Raw genomic sequence first — 21,000 nt, 5'->3', positions numbered from 1 at the left:
CAGCTAATAGAAAATACAGAGAGTGAACTCTGCCATATAAAGGATTCTTGTTACAGAAATATAATGTGAAAACCAGATGCAGACAGAAAACCTTAATCACAGATGGGAATGTAATCACTGGCATACAGAACACTTTTTTGATCAATCTCAACCATATGAGAAATGTATTTATTTTCTAAGGAATGCAATAACTCGAGAGAGTCTTCTATTTGAATTCAGTTAACCTCATACTCACAGGGCTTTTATCTTTCATGTGGAGAGAAGGGGGATATAACCTGAGCCAAGATTTTTAGAACCATTGGCCCTGGCAAATCATTCTTGTATCAGCTTATCTTTCAAGGAATTAATAGGATGTAAAGACTACAAATATCAGGATCAGCCTTAAATGAAATCAACCATTATTGCACTTCCTAGTTTCTGCCAGAAATCCCTTCATCACCTAAGCACTTCTATGGTTAAATTTTTCCTTTAATATGTGGTTCTTCAGAAATACAATGCTACGAGCAGCACACTGTTACACTGAAGTTCCATAGATTGGAAAATAAAAGCTGAAACCTAAGTTTATTCTGGGCTTCCTTCTAATAGATGGAAGTCCCAATGACTTTCCTGCACCCACCCATCTCCTGGGTGTCAGCAGGAAACAAAGGACAGCAGTACACTGCAGCCACCCAGTAGTTATACTGAAATGTCTAAAATGCAGATCACCTTCCACCAACTACTCAGACCAAGACTGACGTAATTCTTGACAGTTTTTATTGCTGCTGACATTTCTGCTCAGCTTTTAAGAGATGGAAATACTACAGTACTAGTAAACTCCTCACATAAAATATGGAAGTTGCCATTGAAATCTGACAATCAAGTTCAGGATTCAGGTCATTGATATGCTACCAGCAGGACCCACCTACACTGTTACAAAGGTTCAGCATCTCCAGGCGACCACACTCCTACAGTTCATCAGTCAATCCATGTAAGTTACATTTGCCTAGTTAGATTTTACACCTAATCATTGAACTGGACTGTTATATTACACTACAATATAAAAACCTGATGCTAGGAAATAAAACTTAAGTGAGGAAAAAACATTCAAAGATGATAGACTTCCAGGCTCGTGGGTACCAGCAGTGGTAGTTTACAGTCCCTGAGCCCTCCTTCACCCTTCTGGAGGTACCCAATCTACCTAAGAACACCACAGCAATTTGTATAGCACTGCCTGACTGTCACAGTTCACAACTGAGCTTATTAAGGTAACCCAAAGTTGGTGTTCATTTATTTTAATAATACTAAATAACACAAACCACAATGATTCGGTAGCTGTTATTTCAAAGGTGAGAGGGGTTGACAAAATCCTTTGATGGGCACAGGTAGGCAGATTCTCCCTTTCTCTTAGAGTCTTCAGGTCCCACTACCATCATCCCATTGTAGATGTCTGCAGTAAGAAGACTGTCTTCAGTACCCTACTGCAGGACTCCCAGCAATGGCTCATCACAGTTAATTCTGATGAAGTTCCTATAAATGTGCTTCCTTAATTGAATGGCTGTATGCTAGGTGACATTTTAAATTAAGTACTTGCTTCTTCTCTCCTGTGTTAACAACTAGCAAACCATTTGATGAAAATACTTGATTCTATTTTGAAAATATATTTTGAAAAATCCTGATTCTATATTGAAAATATTTCATACTACCACTGTAACAGCAGTTTTTTAAACCATCTTGTCTCTTCTGCCATTTAAGTTTACATTTCTGAGACTGTGGCACCAAGTGATAGTGCAGAAGTCAACATTTTGTACTAAAGAGGTGCTGGATATGATTGTCTTACTTCTAAACAATCATGCCTAGATTAATAATAAACTTTGGCCAGATATATATTTTAATTTCCCTATTTTTCATAGAGCATCATCATCATGTGTGTGGAGCGCTAAAAATGAAGTGAAATCTTCCAGCTGTAAAATAGTTCCACGTGACAAAACAGAGAAGGATCCTGAAAACTCCTGCTTCAAGTCATGTGTGAGCGTGTGTGCCTGTATCTTTTTTTTTTTTTTCTCATCTAATCTCATCTGCAAGAGACTGTCCCTAGAGGACAAGAGAAGAAAGAACCAATTATATCCAGAGGTTGGTTTCTCCAAAATGAAGGCATCTGTTCCATGCCAACGACTTCAACCTGGAAGAAAAACAGAACTTTGAAGGCATCTGCGTTCATGGTTGACAGTTGCAGATCTTGGGGTGTACTGTAATTGCCCAGCTGCAAACATGATTTGGTTGCTGCTGTTGTCAGCTGATCTCCTTACAATGAAAAGAGGGAGCTTAAATAGCTGGATAAAAATCACACATTCATCCACAATACTGACACCTTTTCCTTTCTGAAGGGGGCATTTTCCTAGTACAACGCGTTTGATGGAAGTAAAATGTAAAGTGGTTTTAAAACGAACATTTTACAAAATATGCTGCTTTAAAATGCTATTCTTTAAATAACGTACAAGTCCATGTACAATGTGCTCATTATTTGTTAGTATTCCAGGCTGATACTTTGTAAGAGTGATTCGGAAGCCAGCATGATTCACCAGCCACATAATCCTGCAGCCCACTTTACTGAGGCAAGTAGTCTTAGTAAAACCAAGAGTACACCTGAGAAGAAGCTCAAGAGTTTTCACTCAAAACACATAGGGCAGATAAATACCTAACATGATATTTATCACTTAACTCATGTCACTTCCAGTGTGAGTGGATACTTACCAAAAGTTTCCAAAAGACACTTAAAAGAAACATTACTGGTAGTTCAAAGCCTGTCTTATAGCATTGGGTGTGACACCTGCAGCAAGCTACTCAGCAATGGTGTGCACCTTCACTGCCAAAAACCAAACCCATTAACAAGCAACTCATTCAAAGGAGCAAGACTGTGGCTGATTTTCCAAAGCACAACACTCAATGCCATTAGGGGTCAGAGGCTACAACTAAAACCCAACTGGCCTAAGCAGAAGATGCATTTGCATTTCCTATCCTGCACTTACCAAATAAAAGTGAATCATAGTTTCCAGAAATATTTCACACACCTCATGAGTTTTCTTACTTAGGACTTTAATCAATAGCTTGAAAGGAGGAAGATGCTGTGTTATTTTATTTATTTAGTATAATTCTTTGCTATTCTGGTGGATTCCAGCTGCAATCCCAAACACTCTCCAGCAAAGGCATTCAGCCCTTCCAACCAGGTAGGGTTAGGAAGCACACCACTTAGGAAGGACAATATAGATTCCTACTCAGTTTCCCTCGCCTAGTACATACCTCGAATTATTATGAACACATGAAGTAGTGAACCTGGGGAGTGGGGGGGGGGACAGGACACAGTAGACCTGAAACTTCCCAACCAGTTCTAAATTGCCTGCAGGAAGGACAAGACTTGGGAGCAAGGACAATTAACACAGCCACCTGCTTCCTGTGCCCTCCTGGGGAGCAGACACACCACTGATGACTTGCTCTGGCAACATCACTGAAGTCCTGCCCATCCTTCTCTTCCCAGAGAAGCCACAGGATAATAAAAACAATAATGGCCAATAATGGCTCTGTAAGACAAGGTGAAACTTAGGCCTGGCTGAAAAAAAAAAAAAAAATTAACATCAAAACCTCCCCATGCGAAGACGATGGGACCAGTAAATCTCAGAATGTGGAAAGGAAATTATACACTGATTCACTCTTTAGAACTACTGTAGCTGGAGCAGGCAGCTGGCTTAAACATCACTTTTGGGATACACAAGTTGAGAATCCTGGCCCCATGGACTCAATGGTAACCTCTGAGAGTACTATTACAGAAGGAACAGACTTTTCCCCTCCTATATATGGAAGTCTTGTCAGATAACTTTGTCATTTACAATTCAAAGATAATTACTTACTTTACATTAAGACCACTAGCCCACTTTATTAGGGCCATTTCTGGATTCAAGAGTCAGAATTATTCCAACAAAATACTGTTAGGATCACACACATGAAACAGGAGCACAGAAAGCCTGGAGGTCCAGACCCTCAGACTGGTGTTTAGACAAAAGAAACATCATCTTCAATGAGAATGGGGCATGTGAATACCATAAAGCTCCAGTGCTTTAATTCAATGTTTACAAGCTCTGCTGACCCATAGAGTTGCATTAATTTATCATGGCACACATGAAATGCATGTATCATTCAGGTTATTCAGTTCAGTACGACGGTTTCCTTGCTCATCTGCAGCATGCTTTAATACAGGTTGCAGCATGCTTTTCCAGCATTAAGTGGTTTGCCAACAAGCTTTAAAAATAATAAATAGTACACTCATGAAACAGCTTTTGCTTAATGGTTCCTAGAACTCAGTGACTTCACTCACTAAAACCTTTTCTATAACATTACCCTTAAATACTTCTAGCAATGCCACCATTAAAATAAAATCAAAAATCATCCTAGCACTACCAGCCATTGATAGCACACCCACAGGTGCCATTATCCCTAAATTTGTTGGCAGCTTCGCCTGGCACCACTGTGCTTTAATGGCTCTGGCAACAAACCCCACCTGGATGTCCCTGAAAGCATTCCTTTGGAGCACTCTTCCCAAATATCCTTTTGCAGCAGTATCATTCTGTCTCCTCTGCTGCATCCTAATCATCTCTTTATCTGGAAATAGCCTCATCCTCTCTTGCAAAGCCTGAGGCTGGCTGGGGCAGTTCTCTTCTTGAACTTGTCTAGCTAATGTGATATTCAATCAGGCTGGGTGTTCACTTGCATCCCAGCTTTAAAATTCATTGTATTACATCCTTGTAACACAACATAACCAAATCAATGGGAAAGCAAAGCACAGGTGCAGAGCTCTATAGAATCTGATGCTCCATAACAGAGACTTGGGACAACCAGAAGGCACACACAGTGTGTCATTCAACCTGTCACGACAGCACTAAAGAATCAGCCATTACAGAAGGAAATAAAATGAAAAACTGAAAAAGCACCCTGGAAAATAAATAATTGTGAAAAAAGTGAAGTGTTGGGAGTTGGTTTGGGTTTTCTTGCACATGCTATTTAAAATGAGACCTGGGGCACAACCGAAAAGGGCATCTGTGTGGCCATCATTAGAAATCAAAATATGACAAAAGGTCAAAGACAGTAGGTCTCCAAATAAATGGAACCACAAAAGAAAATGGCAAGTGGTAATGACTACTACTTATGCAAACTGCATATTAACATTCAACATGGCCTCCAAGAGCTACAAAAGTAACAGTCTTGTACTATTTTTTAATGCTCATGCAACCATCTCCCCAGACAGTTGTCAAAATTCCTGGGTTTTACTCACTGCATCAATCCGGATTTTCATAAATAGTACCTATTTTATTACATACCGCTGCCTGCCACTGTGTGCAAATTAATTCCACTCCACTAGGTGGAGTCTTCTATCCTTCAAGACTGCAACCCAATTTCCAAAAGAACCCATTATCCTCTGTGAACATTGGATATTTACCTTATTACAAGCACAACAGTCTACCTGTCCTGATGGACAGGAAACTGGGCATGAATCAAATGCCTTCTTGAAATGACTGAAGAGATCATGAACAGAGATCATATCAGCATGTTGCAATATGGGATGATTCCAGAAAACTGCTGCTATACCGTTCTGTACAACACAACTGTGCTTTTATAATGATTAAATTCAATAAATAATACAGATTTAAAAAAAGATATCACTTAAATAAGTCACCATATCACACATGCCCAGAAACTACACACAAGCAAAATGAAGCTGCTGAGCTTCTTTTAAATTCTTTGTGTGTGTTCATAAACATTTTGAGTATCTAGGATGTCTTTCCTTTCCAGGCATCCCAAAATGTCTTAGAGAAATGCGAAGAAGAATGAAAGGATTTCTTTCCATATTCACATTTCCATTCATAACCACTGCAGTTAAATATGTCAAATATTCAATAGGAACAGCACAACTGCATACAGCTTTTTTGGCAAAGAATAAGACAAACAGAGCACTCCCATGAATGTGTTCAGAAAATTTGGATAGCCTACATCCAGCTCTAATCTTTCTTTTGCGGTTGGACTCCACCCCAACCCCTGTGAAAAGCACTAACAAATCCCATGATCAAAGCAGCAAGCCCTTTGGTAGGTAGCATCTCCGCTAACATGCTACAACAGAGCATTTGCTGGGTAATATCGCGAGCAGAAAGCTCCATGTAGGCGCAGAGCACTAACGCAAGGCTCCTCAAGGCTCTCACATCCTCAGGTCACCCGAGGTAGGGCCTCCTCAGCGCGGCTTCTGCTGTTGGCAGATATCACCAGCTATTTAAGGCTACAGACATTTTGCCCCCATCAGCCATGGTTTTTGTAATATTTACTTCTCGTACATATGTCTATAACTATGTATACGTCCCACAGAAGGTGAGGTTTAACAGGGTTAGCTTTGTTGGGGAAAAGAAGGTTTGGAGGAAAGGAAACAACTTTCATGTTGAGAAGATTTGAATCTAGTGACTGTCACGGGATGTAAACACTCTTCTGGGGAGGGAGCCTTTTTGTTATGTTTCAGGAGTGCACAGAGTTTTGGATAAAATCTGTATAAATAATCATCCCTCTGTCATTCAACATAAATTTATGCACATGTGTGCATACAGTTATGTTTGGGAATACAAACTATAGACATGCCACAGACTTCTAGACAACCTACCAGAACCACAGATCTCACACAAAATCCATTCTATATTTAAATTTCCATTTATTGAATTTTAATTATTTCTGATCTGTAGATCACTTTGAGGAAAATCCCCAAGGTCAAAAGCTTACAAATCCAACTGCAAAGCCAAACAGGAGCATCAGCAAGGCCCTTTCCCATGCAGACACCTGTCAGAAAAACTGAGTTCCTGACTACTAGACCAAATCTAACAGCCAAGGCCCATTCTAATATTAAAAACAGGTAATTCTGTGTTGAAATAAAGCAGTAAAAGCTCTCATTTTGTTCTGCACATGTTTACCTATGTAGTATACACAGGGCCTTATAGACGTAACAGTGAAGTAACACTTCTTCATTTAGATCTATAAAATTAACAAACACATACCCTTCTCTTTTCTTCCTTTTTTTTTTTTTAATTAAAAAGCAATAATGTGATTTCCTCTGGAGATGCCTCTAATAGAAAATTTATGCTCTACCAATGCTGTGCTTTCCAGGTTCATAAAACTCAGTTAGATTAGCAGCTCCACAGCAGAGAATATTTTTGTATATATACATTCAAGCCTGATTTACTCATTTTATTTACCACAGAAGAAGTTACTGCAAAAGCCGCATTAACTAAAATATCCTTGATGAGCCTAAACTTAAGATCTGCAGGTACAGCAGGAACGAAACAAGCTGAAGAATGTTTTGTCCTACCCTGAACATGCTTTACTTTGCACAGGGTCCTCAGAAGTAAAGCTATATTGTTGCAATGGGGAAGCAGTCGGTCATCATTTTTAGATACAATTATAATTTATTAATAAAATTATTTTAAATATACAAGTTAATTCCTTTTACCAATAAGACAGTGACATTCAGTTATCCAGTGCCATTTTTACAGTCCAAACAGATATGGTCCTAATTGCTTAATGCCATTTTATCTGCTGAAGATAAAAGTGCCGATAAACAAAAAATGCACATTAGGCAGGAGATTTTTCAGAATAGATTTTTTTTTTAAATAATCCACTTGCATTAACAAAAGATTGCAATGGCTTCCAAATTATAGGGTGTTATTTTTAGTGGAAGTAGTTCAATATTCATATTGGAGCAGATGTAGCCGTTTAACAAAACAGCTCTTCAAATCCTGCACAAATTGAAAACAGGAAAACTGATTGCATTTTCTCTTATCACTTTCCTTTTCTGAATTGACACTTTTGGCCTTCTGAAAATTTACACATGGCTTTCATCTCAACAGCACCTGCTGATCAAACAGAAACCTAACATTTTCATGAAAATGGTATAAAGGACTAGTTTTCTTTTTACCATCTTAAAGGGCATCAGCAGTCCACTTGATGGCAACAATTGCTGAGTAGATGGCACACTCAGAATACATTTTATATTTTCATTATGCTTACTTTTTAAAATTAGTTAAATCACTAGTGGCTCTTTCATATTAGCTCTTTGTCTGCTTTAAATTAATTTCAATCTCCATCTCTGCCTAGCCCTGATGGGTTTCATTCTAGTCAGCTAGATTTTAAAGAAGATCTGAGAGCCTCTGAAATAGTAAGATACGTTGTGCTCTGCAGCCACTGGGTCTTCTTTATATACACATTTATATCCAATCACAGAAAACTGATATATACAATAATGTATACAGATTCACACACTGCACAAACATTTCTTTTTACAATGCTTCATATGTACAATTCTGCTTTAGTCTCACTGCACTGAATTCCCTGAGAATTCTCAATAGAGCATGTTGAGCAGGGAAAAACTCTAACTGTATTTATTTATTTTGAAGCTGTTCTTTATTTCCTTTGTAATCTTCAGAATGGGAGACCTTCTAGACCTGGTCTAACAGGTGCTCTGGAGCTTGAGCATCAAGACCAGGTTGAGATGTTGCCACTGGTGAACATGGCAAGCATGCAAACAGCACAACCAGAAGTCCCTGGGCTCCTGCAGAAGTTTAGGGTATCAAGTCATGCATATAAAATATGAAACATAAATACCTTGTTGCCCTGGTTGCTTCTGAGCCTGTAAACTCTGAAGCGCAGCAGCAGGTAACAAGGACCATCTTCTTTCTCATGTACATAATTCTAGGCATAATTAAAGATACTACTGAAACCTGCTATGTGTCAGCTTCTTAACTGATAGAGCCCTAACCCCTCTCAAGTACTCTGCTGCCATCCATTACCATTCTGCTTCAGTGATAAGGTAACCTGAAGGCAGAGATGACATACAGTAATATATGTGCCACTCCAGACAGTTGGTTCGTGAATTTCGGTGTTTCATCATGTTCACTGAGGCAATCACAAACCTGAAATGTCAATATGTTCAGTCAATGGAAGTAAAATAATGGGGCTCTATTGTCTTACTCTATTGATCCACTGCTGTCAACAAGAATACATGCCCCCCTGGCTTAAAACAAGTTTTAATTAAGCTTTTAGTTACCGCATCATAATACCTATGTGTGCAAACACTTGACAAAGTAAAATGGCAATATAAATATTTCAAACTTTTAAATATATTTTAAAGGTAATTGCTTAATGTTGCTTTAAGATACGATCGCTGATAAAGCCGTTTGCTAAAGCAGCACGCGTGCACACACTTTGCGTGCAAATCATCTTGATGTGGCAAGAACTGAACAATCACCATCGAAAGTCAAAAACCACCACCAAAACCCAATATATATAAGAGGCCACTTTCCCTAACACCCGCTGTCACCCTCCCTGGGGTGCCTGCAAGGCAGGAAGCCTCCCTCCACGGAAGCCACCCGGACCAGTGACACTGCCCGGTGGGTGCCCGCTGCTGCCAGCACCCCCCGAAAACAGGCTGGCTGCAGGGATAGTGTGCTCGGTCACAGCAACGCCGCGCTTCAGCTTGGCCCCCGTCAGCGCCGGGCCGGGGGCTCTGCATCAGCGTCGGTCCCTTCCTCCCCGCCCTTGCCCCGTGGGACACCCAAGCAAGCCGCTTTCCTCCTCCTCCGGCTATGCTTAAAAGTGGGGTCCCTCCGTAACCTATTGTTCTCCAGCCACCTCCTCTTCCCACCCCGGCGGGAGACCCTCGCCGCTCCCCTCAGGGCGGCCCGGGGCGGGGGGGAGGCAGCGCGCAGGCCGCGGCCGCCCCACACACAACAAAAGGCAGATCCCCTCTCCCCGCCAGCTAATCTCTGCCTGTAAATCCCCCGCCCGCTCGGGGGGGGGTGGGGGTAGATAAAAGGTTACATCTTCACTCCTCCCCACACATATCGACTTCTGCAGCGCTGAGGGAGCCAGGCGGAGGGTCGGGCGGCGGGGGGCGGCGAGGGGTGTCCCCGCTCCCGCCCGCCTCTCCCCGAACCGCGGGTGGAGATTACCTTCCGGCGCAGGGAGGGAGGGAGGCGCCGGCGCGGCCCGGGCTTTGTGCGCCCTAGAAGCCTCGCAGCTTATCTGAGGCGCAGGGACGGCACATCGCGCATCCGTGGCCCTGTTGGCCGCGGGGGGAGAGGGACGGCGGCGTGCATCGGGGCGATTACGGTATCAGCGCGGCCCAGACGGAGGCCGGAGGATGTACAGTGGGTGCGAGGGAGCGGGGCCGGCATTGCACGGCGAGCGCGGGGTCCCCGGGGAGGCCGCGCACGGCCTGCCGAGAGGCACCACCTCTGCGCCGCCCACCGGGTGAGAAGGCGTTGGCTCCCCGGGTACCCCCCTTCGTGCTTGTGCCCAAGCGCTGGCAGGAGCTCGACCCAGCGCTGCCATTGGAAGTTGTCCTGAAACCTGTCCGATAAAGGACCCTGCCAGAGACCCAGGGGAGGACAGTGCTGGATCCCCGGGGCTCCCTCACCTGAGGTCGCTTCCATTTCCACCACGTCAACGTCCCCATGACCGCCTCCAGCCGGCTTCTGCTTCACCTACAGCTTGCACGGAGCAGGACAGCTCCAGAAGCTTCCCAGCGTGATAGCGGGATATACCCGCTCCTGATTTGGCCAAGTCCCGACCTAACCCAACCCGCTTAGCCTTGGTAGTGGCAGGAGAGCCTAAGCACTACACTGCCACCACAAGTGGTGGCATCATTCGCCACAGGATGAACGATAAGCCAGAGTCGTTCCCTATGCTTAACAACTCAGGTTTTGTGAAAACAGAGGGTTTATTTTGACGGGATTCATCAAGGAGGACTGGGTTATGAGGTATGGGGAGAGAGTCAGCAAAGCAGCCCAGACTGCCTACCAGAAGCACAAACAGCCAGCAGAATGGCTGCTACAGCACGAGGTTGCCAAGTGAACTCTGTGTGCTCAGGTTTTCAAATTTTAAATATGTTTCTCCCTAGGAATCAACACTTATTTGTTAAGGAAACACATCTCCACTGCACATCTGCAAAGAAGCACCGTGAAGGCTGGGGTGAAGGCAATGACACACTAGACTGAGACAGGCATTGTTCAGTGCAGAACTCCTTCCCAAATCACTCGTCCAAGATAGCAGGTTTTTTCCACTAGAAAATAAAGGGAATTTGACACATAATAGAAAGTGAAAAACAGAACCTAGATGGGGGAGGGGTACGTGTGTGAAAATCGTGTCACTGCAATGAATGTCAGATAAAAAGGGGTCTGTCACAAATCCTCCACTAATCCAATAATGCGAAAACCTCTTGGTATAACTGAGACATAGCACAAGGTATTTTTTGTTATTATTTTTCATAAACCACTCTCTTTGTTAAACCTTGGGAAGACAGCAGTTTGGCTGATTTTCCCATCACAAAAACAGGACTTCGATTTTCGTCATTAAAGGCAAACTCATTTTCACATGGCAAATTTACTATGCATTCCTCAGCCAGGATTTTTACTCTGAAGAAGGAACTCTTCTCCCTCAGCTTCCTCCAGTTGTCAGTTGTGTGACAACCATATTTAGAGGTAATCAGACAGGTCAGATTACAAAAGTTAGTCAACTGGTTTGAAACCTTAGCCCTAAACTTAATGGTATGTTCTACACATTTCTACAGAAAAGTGACTTTAATCCAGCCTGCAAGGCACCTCAGAGCTTTTCTCTGCATACGTTCTTTCAAAATATGATGTATAAATGAGATACTGCTCTTTAAGGACTATTTGTTATGGCTTATCTGCTTGAAATACGTATGTATCATGCCATGAACTAATTTAGGCTCAACAAGATTCTCATCTTGCAGGGCCACCATGTGTGTCGTATCTATGTTGGCCAGTCTGACAGGCAGTTTTACTACTCAAATCTCTAAAGCAAAACTAATCCAGGATCCTTCCTAATGTAAACAGTGTGCTGCGAAAACACTCACATTTAAAAATAAAGCAATGTGTGTTAATAAAATAAATACAACCAGAGTACAAATGTGTAACAGAAGTAGCGTTCCATACGCACAGCTGTCTCCAAGTCCAAGCTGCAGGCTAGAAATCTTAATTTCAACTGACTCTCTCTTAATAATGGGTTACCTTCCTGTAAACCATAAAGTCCATCTGCCCCAGGCAGATAAGTTTTGAAGCATTAAAATAGATAAAAATCTAACATTTTCTTTCTTTCATTGAATATGTGAATTCTAGTGTGCTATAATGTGAGAATTCCAGCATATGACCATCATGGCATAATATCTCATAGCTCATCTTGCCATTACTTCACTTGTAATTCTTATGTTAATTATGTTCATAATTACTATAAACAGATGTGGTAGAAATTCATGTGACCTTTTACTGCAGAATGCGTTTCTTAGTCTTTCCACTTTATTTTAGTTGTACAGTGTTAAACCAGGAGAGCATTCCTGACATGCTCTGCGTGTGTGTGTACATATTTAACATGAAACCATTTCTACCTCATATTTCAGCCCAAGGACCATCTGTATGTCAGTACATTGACACAAAAGCAATGGGAACCAAGAAGCCTTTGCTGAAACATACGCTTGAAAGACAGTGCTTACAGTGAACCTTTCTGACTAAACCTAGCTAAAGCCACCACTGAAGCCCAGGACTTAAGAGTGCCACATTTTTATTCAGCACCTTTGTTAATGCAGCAGTATCTTGGTTTACAACTACAAGTACATGACAGCCATACAGCAATTTATTTTACTCACAGCCCAACTATCACCCTCTGTACACAAAACACATTTACAATAAAATCACTATGGATTTCATTAAGAGAAAGCCTACTCAAGTTTCATTTCTTTGGACCTAATCTATAATTAGTGTGGACAGACAGGTGCAAACCCTTCTCCTCTACAGATGGCTACTGGAAATGGTGCAAAATAGCTCCTTCTGTTTAAACAACACACAGATAACCTGCTCTGCTCTTATCACTTACAATTACCTCCATTATACTGAACTAATGTTTACTTTTATAAAATGTCCACTGTTCTCTAAACATTATTTAGTAACTTTCATATTGATGGCAGGAAAAAAAAAAAAAAAAAGAAGTCAAATGTCTTTCAGATGAAAATACTTCGGGGAGAAAAAAAAAAAAAAAAAAAAAGCCTTTTAAAGGCCAGGATATTTTGACTTTGATTTTACATCTGCTGATGATTTTTCTCTATCCACAAAACCACACAGTATACTACTTCCTGATGTATTTATGCTACCATGTATCAAACTAATCAAGTTTATAGTAAATAAGAACAGAACAACTGCGATTTTAAAGCAATTCTGTAAAAAAGAACTTCTGTGTGGAAAACCAAGACCCTTTACATGAAAAGTTCAGGTTTTAAACTAGCTGTTAGCTCTTCCATGTGAAAGAAGGTGAAAATGTAATCTGGACGCCAGTGTTTTAAGAATTTACACTCGCTACTTACGCTAAATTCAGTATCAGTTCAAACTCTTATAAATGTTACGGGTTCTTAGTAAAGCTGTATGAAAAAGAGAGGCTGCTACTAACTACATGAATCAAAGTTTTTTTAATGTATTCAAATAAAAAAATAATTTCCTTTTTAGATTTCTTTAGCCAAGCCATGAGGAATAACCCCTTCACAGCACCACATTCATGTTTTATTTCAGCCGATAAGGCTTCTTGATCTCTGCGTGACAAGTTTCTACAGAACAAAGAACAAGATCTCCCTCCCCATCTAAAAAAATCTCAAGCGCCTGCAATAGCGACATACAAGTATCTTTATTCAATTAGCTAAAGATTTAACAGTAATGGAGTGTGGCAAGTGGATTTTAAAGACGAAATGACAATTGCAAGCCCTTTCTCCCATCACCCCCAGTGCAAATACTGCAGATGCCTACTTCACCCCAAGTGTGTGGCAAGGAGGAGTCTGCAGTCTGCGCAGTACCCCAGTTAAGTGAGCTCCACATTCAACGCCTGTCATCTGAAGTTCATTTCTGAGAAGTGAGAAACAAGATTTGACGGGGAAGAATGTTCCAAACTGACTAGCAACTGACCAGCACTCCAGGTGGAGCTATTTTTCACCCCTTTATTCTATAAACAATACTTCCAGTACAAAACTCCCATGTGCAAGCAGGCATACATAGTGTTAAACGCATACAGATGAGAGACACCGTGTGATGTTTTACTGGTCCATTATTTAGACACGAAACGAGTTAACGTTAAGGTGGTCAAAACTGGTAGAAGGCAATGTTTTACTTAAAAAGATTTTGGAAACTATTTAAAAGCTCAAAGCCTTTGAAGAAAAATAACTTGTGCAGCAGTTGCCAGGAAGCACTGACCTAACACTGCTGTCTGCATTCCATTACAAACAGAATGGTTCTTGTCTCCTACAACTATTCACCCTCCTGCAAACACAGGGCCAGGGGAAGAAGCCATGCCATCATCTCCTGTACCCCTTGCCTGGCTTCAGCTTTCCAGAGATATAAACGGATTTAAGAGTGGGTTGGGGTTTTGGTGGGATTTGCGGTTTCTTGCCCTGATGTGTGGTTGAGCTTCCCATGACAGTGAAGAAAAATGACTCATGAAGTGAAAGGAGTAGTAGTTACATGAAGGTTCACATATGATAAAACTGACCTTAGAAAAGTTATCATCAAATTAAGTATAACTTGTAATTAAAAACCTTCACAGTGTGTTTGCAGTGCATCTGACACCTAACAAAGCCTTTGCCAACTTTGTCTTTTCAAAGACTACACAGTAAGGAACAAGCCATATTCAGAATCTTTCCCTAGTATTTTTTCTGTCGATGAGGAGCCACCAAAACACCTAGTGTTAAACCCAGAAGGTATAAACAAGATACACTAACTTCTTAGCATTCAGACGAACTGAAGGAAATTCCCTGATCGTATTGGATTTCCTAAGGAAATCAGCCCAGAATAAACTGAATGAGGTTTTCAGACTTCCCATGGAAAGGTCAAGCATTAGCTTTAACAACCATTAGGAACCAGTTTCAGTTCTCTCATCGTGCCAGATTCACTAAACCGTTAACAGAAAAGCAGAACAGAAAACCTGGACAATAGAATTCAAATCTAAAAATGTCTTTCATGTCTTGCTTCAAACTACAACTAACAAAGTTGCTTATTTAAACTTTCCATTGCATCTGTCAAGATTCAGAAATGGAGATGGAAGTGTAAGGCTACAAGGGTATAATTAAATAAATTATATTCACCCTTAGCCCTAACATATTGTGTTTACAAATACAATAATTATGTTTCTAGCTACACGTCAAAAGAAAATATTTTCTAAGTCTCTCAAAAAGCATGCAAGCATTACAGTAAGTAAGAAATAAGTCAAAACAGATTAGTAGACCAAAAAATGGGGAAGGGAGGGGAAGGAAAGGAAAGGAAGAGGAAAAAAAAAAAAAAAAGAAAAAGAAAAAAAAAATCCTGCTTTGGTCAGCAACCCAGACCACCATCAGGGGATAAATCAATTTGCAGCAGCTGTGGACAGCCATTTAAGTCTGGGGCCTGAACAGATTAATTAGAGGAAGCGATGTTAAAAGTTAAAGGGGTCAGCGTTACATTAAGCACACGAATATTTGCTGGAGCAAGCTCTTGGCTGTACATACCAGGACTCAGAAAGCATCCTTTTAGTTAGTCAGGGCTGTGCCTATGGCCAAACGTTTGGCACTTGTTATGTTCCCAGGCACAGGACGGCAGCTCCTGCAGGCTGCTTTTGGGAGGTCTGTACCTATCCTTGCCCAGCCCCTGCTATGCCGTGCCGTGCCGTGCCATGCCTGCTGCACTGCGTGCGTCCTGTCCCGCCCGCCAAGGCGGGAGTGCGGCGGCAGCGTACCCGGGCCAAGAGCAGCCGGGCACGGGCGGGCAGGAGCTCCAGCCCCGCCGCCGCTGCCACGGACCGCTCCAGCCGCTCTCTCAGAAAGGGTTTGTCTCCGCGAGTTTAGCGATCGCAGCCCGCATCCGAGCAATCGGCAGGCAGGAGCTGCCGCCTCCAGGGCGGCAAGACCAAGGGGCGGCTGCGGGAGGCACCAGATCTTTTCCCAGCCGTGATTTGGGGCAAGGCAGAGGTAGCAGGGAGTAACTGGCAGAGCCTTGCTGAGGTTCTGAACATCGAGGGCTGCTCCACCGCAGAAACCCGAGCAGCTTCGAGGCGGCCGTTTTCCCCGGCAGCGCCTGGGCAGGGCGGTCCCACCGCGCCGGGCTCGGCGCTCCGGGCTGCAGCCGAGGACCAGCGGGTCGGCGCCTCTTCCCTTCGCCCCCCCTCCCTCCCGCCTTTAAACAACTCCCTGCACTGAGGGAAGAAACATTTTAGTTCTTGCTTGGAGCAAGAGCGATCCAAGAGCCGAGTCCGATTAGTTACTTTCAGTTTCTCTCTAACGTTTATGAGAACAGAGCACTGTAACAACACAGATATTTCCCTATAAATTAACGTGGAATGGAGTCGCGGGTGCTCCTGCCAGGGTGGCAGGACCTTCCCTACTCTAAACCCAACTGTAGCCCAATCTCGCAACTTTGGCACTAACAAAGGGATTCGAACTAGCCAAAAGTAAAAGGCTTGTCTACATGGCCGGGAGTATGGTTCTCATCCCTCCGGTCTCCCTTACCGATGGTCTGTTAGAAATTTATGGAAACAAGCCATTCAGGTCCGCTAGACGAGATGGCACAATTAAACTGTATTGCAGTTTGGGAAATGCAGTCTCTAACGCTGCCCTGTCTCTTTAGGATAGGAGATACTTGCGAGATAGCGGAGCAGCCAAAGACGGTGTGCACTGCCAGAAATATTTCTTGCGAAATAGCCTGGAGTGATGTTGCCAGTGCTACATAAACCGATGATTGTAATGAAACAAACAGAACAACCTGAAAACCCACCAGAAATATTTCAGGCACTCTGGCTCACATTGCCCAGCGCTGCGATCTGGTGAGAGGGTAAGCAGGGATGGATACAAAAAAAAATATATATATAAAAGGGCAAGCCCTAAACCGAGACAGAACCCCAGCGCCATGAAAGAATACTTGGAGGGCTGGGAGGGTTATTTTCTGCAAAACTAGACTGCTTGGTTTCTGGGCTCCTGAGAAATATTCGGAATTTGCGAGACGGGGACAGCGGGTGCAAGAGCTACAAGCAGAGATAACCTCTCCCGGGTACAGCCGCAGCCCCGGCTCGCCGAAGGTAGTGACAGCCACAGAAGCCCCCCGGAGCCAGGGCGGGAAGGGGGAGAAAAGAAGGTCCCGGTACCCCCCGCCCGGCCCGGCCCGTCCAGCGCCCCGTACTCACACTGCAAAGGACCAGAGATGCCCACCATTCGCCACGGGCTGCGAGCTGCAAATAAAAGTTCCCGTCCTGCTCGGGGGACAGCCGGCAGCCCAGGCTGCTGGAGGGGAGAAGGGGTGGGAGAGGGGAGAGCAGCGCGGCGCGGCTTCCCTTCCCAGTCCAGATGATCCACGTCCACAAAAGTCAAAACGAGCTGAGGAGAAACTCCAGCTGCTCTTCCCCCCCCTCCCCTCTCTCTCTCGCTTTTTTTTTTTTTTTTTTTTCTCTTAAAGGAAGATCAGCTCAAGAGAGACTGCTGGTTCCACGGGAAAGGACAAGAACCAAAAATAAAACAAAGTCTCCAAGTCGAGATAGTTAATGCCCAGGTCCTTCTCCTTGCTGCTGCTGCTGCCACCGCAGACAAACGTGATGTGGAGCGCAGGAAGCGGCCGCTGTCAGTGGCGGGGTCTCTGCGTGTCCCCGGGCAGCCGACGCATCGCTCTGCCCCCAGCGGAGCCGAACCGTGCAGTGCCGAGCCGAGCCGAGCCGAGCCGAGCCGCCCGCCCAAGGCTGCGCCGCTCCGCGCTCCTGTCCGCGCCTCTCCGCTCCGCTCGGATCCCCGCTAGCAGGCACCTCGAGAGGCAGGCAGCATACTGCCAGCAGCCAGCCCAGCCCCGCTACCCAGGTGCAGGGGGGGAGGGCTTAAAGCAGTGGGAGGTGATAGAGGTAGGAGACATCTGTGTCGTGAGGAGGTTAGTGGGGGTCAAGTATATGTTAACAATAGGCGAGCGCAGTCCCTCTCGTGCAGCCTGCCTACTCTTTCTTTCTTCCGTTTGCTTTTACTGGGTGGACATCTAACTTGCTCCCTAATGATGCCTCCCCGGCTTTAGGAGTCCAGACTGCCCTGCAGTAACCCAAGACAAACACTTTCTCTAGCCATCTGGAGAGCTCCTGGCTGCTCTGCCTGTGTCTCATCACTGTGTGAAGAGACAGCAGTGCTAGAAATCAAGCCACTCTCAGATCTACTCTCTAATCCCCTTCTGTTAGCTGATTTCCAGTCAGACTGTTTGCTTTTGCATTAGATAATAGCCTTAGAGAAAACAATTATAATTTTCTTTTTCCCCTTTGTTTTTCCCTTTTTCCAAAGTACAGTATTGAGGAAGGCCTCCTTCTCTCTTTTTTAAAAAAGAACTTTATAGTCATTCATGGCTTGCAGAACCCAGATGCAATTTCACACTTTCCTGGAAGGGGATTCTGGATTCTTCTGAAAGCAGAGACATGATTGCAACTGCAGCAAAAATTAATTACTATCATCTACAATTAATACAAGTATGCTAGTGTTTGACTTCGTGTTTCGTTACATAATCATTTCAGTAGGCATCCATATATTTTCCGATTCATCAGTCATTCCCTTCTGCATTTTGCAGAGAACACTGTTGTCAGTCACACAACCTACAGCAACCTGGTACTTCTGCGATCACGTTGATGCGTATAAAGAAAGCGTCTCCACACACACACACACACACACACACAAAACCCCTCCAAACCACATCCACTTCATATATTGAGTAAAAAAAAAGAAACAAATGTGGGGGATTTTTTTCAGGTTGCGGATAATGGTTTGGATATGTCAGAGCTGCCTGGACATTTAGCTTCATTTGTTTCAAATGTCAGATGTTGAGTAAAAGAGTGAGCATGGAGCAGAACTTCTAATCAGGCTGCATTCTTTATTCCTGTAGGTACACGTGCACACGCGCACGCACACACACACACATACACTATAGGCCTGATCTTGCAAATTTACAAATGCCTAATCTAAAGCAGAAATAGACTTATTGAATGCAAAGTAGCTTTCCCTGTGTTTATCATAAGCACATACACATTCCCAGAATAGGGGAGAAGCATTTATATATATATTTATATGCATATTTATAGCAATATTTATCTGCCACTATGGCTGGCTTTGAAAAGTTGGTTGATTTTGGAAATACGTTTAAAATGTGTTTTACAAGCTGGGTAAAATCTATGTTTTCTGCAGATATTTAAGGACATGGGGCTTTAATGAACTGATTGGCATATAGTAATACAGGGTCAAATTCACCTTGAAGTGAATTCAGCTCAGCAGAACATAAATCAGAACATGTTTTGGTCTACTGTGATTTCAGCTTGCAAAAAATGGTGAGAAGCCACAAGTCTGGCATCAGTTTCTAATTTTAAAACTATCTATCTGCTTTGTAGAGATCTATTTCAAGGCCAAGAATTATGGGAGAACCTTTAAAAAAGTATTTTCAAATATTTTAAACTCATGTAAAAACAGCAAAAATTTTAAGGCTTCCTTTGTGTATGGCAGATCTAGAAACTTAGTTGAGCCTGAAAATCTCTGTGGCGTGATACTTTTGTCCCAGTTGTTGTATGTGTAAGCTGTAAAAATAAATGAGAGATTTGCCAGTGGTCCTGGAGCAAGTTTTGCTGAAATGTCAGTGAGCATCGAGTCTTAATTCTCAATTTACAACTTAAAAAAAACCCCATAGTGCTTCCTCTTCGGCATGTAGCTTCACTCTAAAAGATCAATCGACTTTCTAGGTATTATCTGCCAAAATAGTGAAGGAATATCAGCCTGCATTTAGAAACTCTAGTCTGAGCTATTAGCAATTTAATATCCACCTACAAATTGATTAAAGTTTGCAGACTACTGTCTTCTCTTTCCATAATGAGAAAAATACAGAAATCATCTATTAACCCCCCAGCCCTAGCTCATATTGCGCAGTATTTCCCACTGCTCCCAGTATGGACAAAGCCTACCTAGAAAACAAAGCATAGTAGAGAGCAGTAAATACTGACTACTTCATGGCAGCTGTACTTTTCTCAGACATGCTGGGAGAATAAATTGACACATTCCTAAATAATAAAAGATTGTAACCATCAAATATTATCATTATACTGCAAAGTTGATGATTGACGCCTGGCTTCTTGCAAACTTCCCTTATCCATACCTTTTTCTTTATTTATTTCCTGGAGAAAGCAGATATGTTTTAGTGAGAAAGGAAAAATAAACATGTTCTTTGAAAGATGAATTCATGTTGAAGGAAGGAAAAAAATGCAGCCTCACAGTAGACCTCACAAATACTTGGTAACTTTACACCCTACAGATTTTTTCTGCAGACTTGTAGATGCCATGTCTGATTTGACATATGAAGGATTTACACTGTGTATCACTGTGTGACATTGTGTGAGAGAAAGGCTGGTAGAAGCATAGTTGCACATGGAAGTTAGAAATATCCTGCTAGGCTGTCCAAATCTGACTATATTTTGATTGTACGGGGACCGATCAAATGTTCAGAGCTGAAACATGGCTTACTCTTTACTGTGAATAATTATATTATGGGCAGTCATCTGCATTGAAATTCTTGGAAGAGAACTTACATATCAACTCACCTCACTGCTGTTTAAAAATAGAGACAAGTATGTCCCTCCTAATTGTCACTGCCTTGCAGCTCAGAGTGTTATACATTGTCACATGTTCCCATCCAGAGCTCAATCTCCTCAAACACTTTTCCACTCATTCATTTTTTTTTTAGCAGTGTCTCTTGATTAAAGCCGAAAGGCTTGGTTTCACCCTCCGTGAAGCATACAAGAACCTCACTATTCGCTTCTGTTGGAGCTGGACTGGGCTTTGGCAGTTGGACGGACCATGGCTGTGTGTAATTGCTAGAGTACTCATTTGACAAGTGCTCATTTGGATGGAGTGCACCCTAGGTGTTCATATAAAAC

The 21,000-nt window shown here is 42.8% G+C and overlaps 1 protein-coding gene across 7 annotated transcripts in view; it reads right to left on the bottom strand.

Annotated features, from left to right (window-relative positions):
• The window catches only part of RUNX1T1 (RUNX1 partner transcriptional co-repressor 1), a 120,845-nt gene extending 103,351 nt beyond the window's left edge, over positions 1-17,494 (bottom strand). Inside the window, exon 1 of one of the 7 annotated variants that reach the window (XM_061346784.1) lies at positions 17,279-17,494. Coding sequence is in view for 1 of the 7 variants with exons in the window: in XM_061346777.1 (XP_061202761.1) it covers positions 17,254-17,281 (28 nt within the window). In the remaining 6 variants the exon portion in view is untranslated. Of the gene's footprint in view, positions 1-8,658; positions 9,311-15,586; positions 15,723-17,253 lie in introns of those variants that run through there. The other 6 variants (XM_061346777.1, XM_061346775.1, XM_061346780.1 and 3 more) reach the window with 6 other exon arrangements.
• Positions 17,495-21,000: the final 3,506 nt, after the last annotated feature.

Source organism: Neopsephotus bourkii, unplaced genomic scaffold (assembly GCF_033783945.1).
Source record: "Neopsephotus bourkii isolate Nb327-2 ecotype Australia unplaced genomic scaffold, CSIRO-AGI_Nbou_v1 NB_275, whole genome shotgun sequence".
Classification (NCBI taxonomy): Eukaryota; Metazoa; Chordata; class Aves; order Psittaciformes; family Psittacidae; genus Neopsephotus; species Neopsephotus bourkii.
This window is presented reverse-complemented; position numbering and strand designations above follow the sequence as displayed.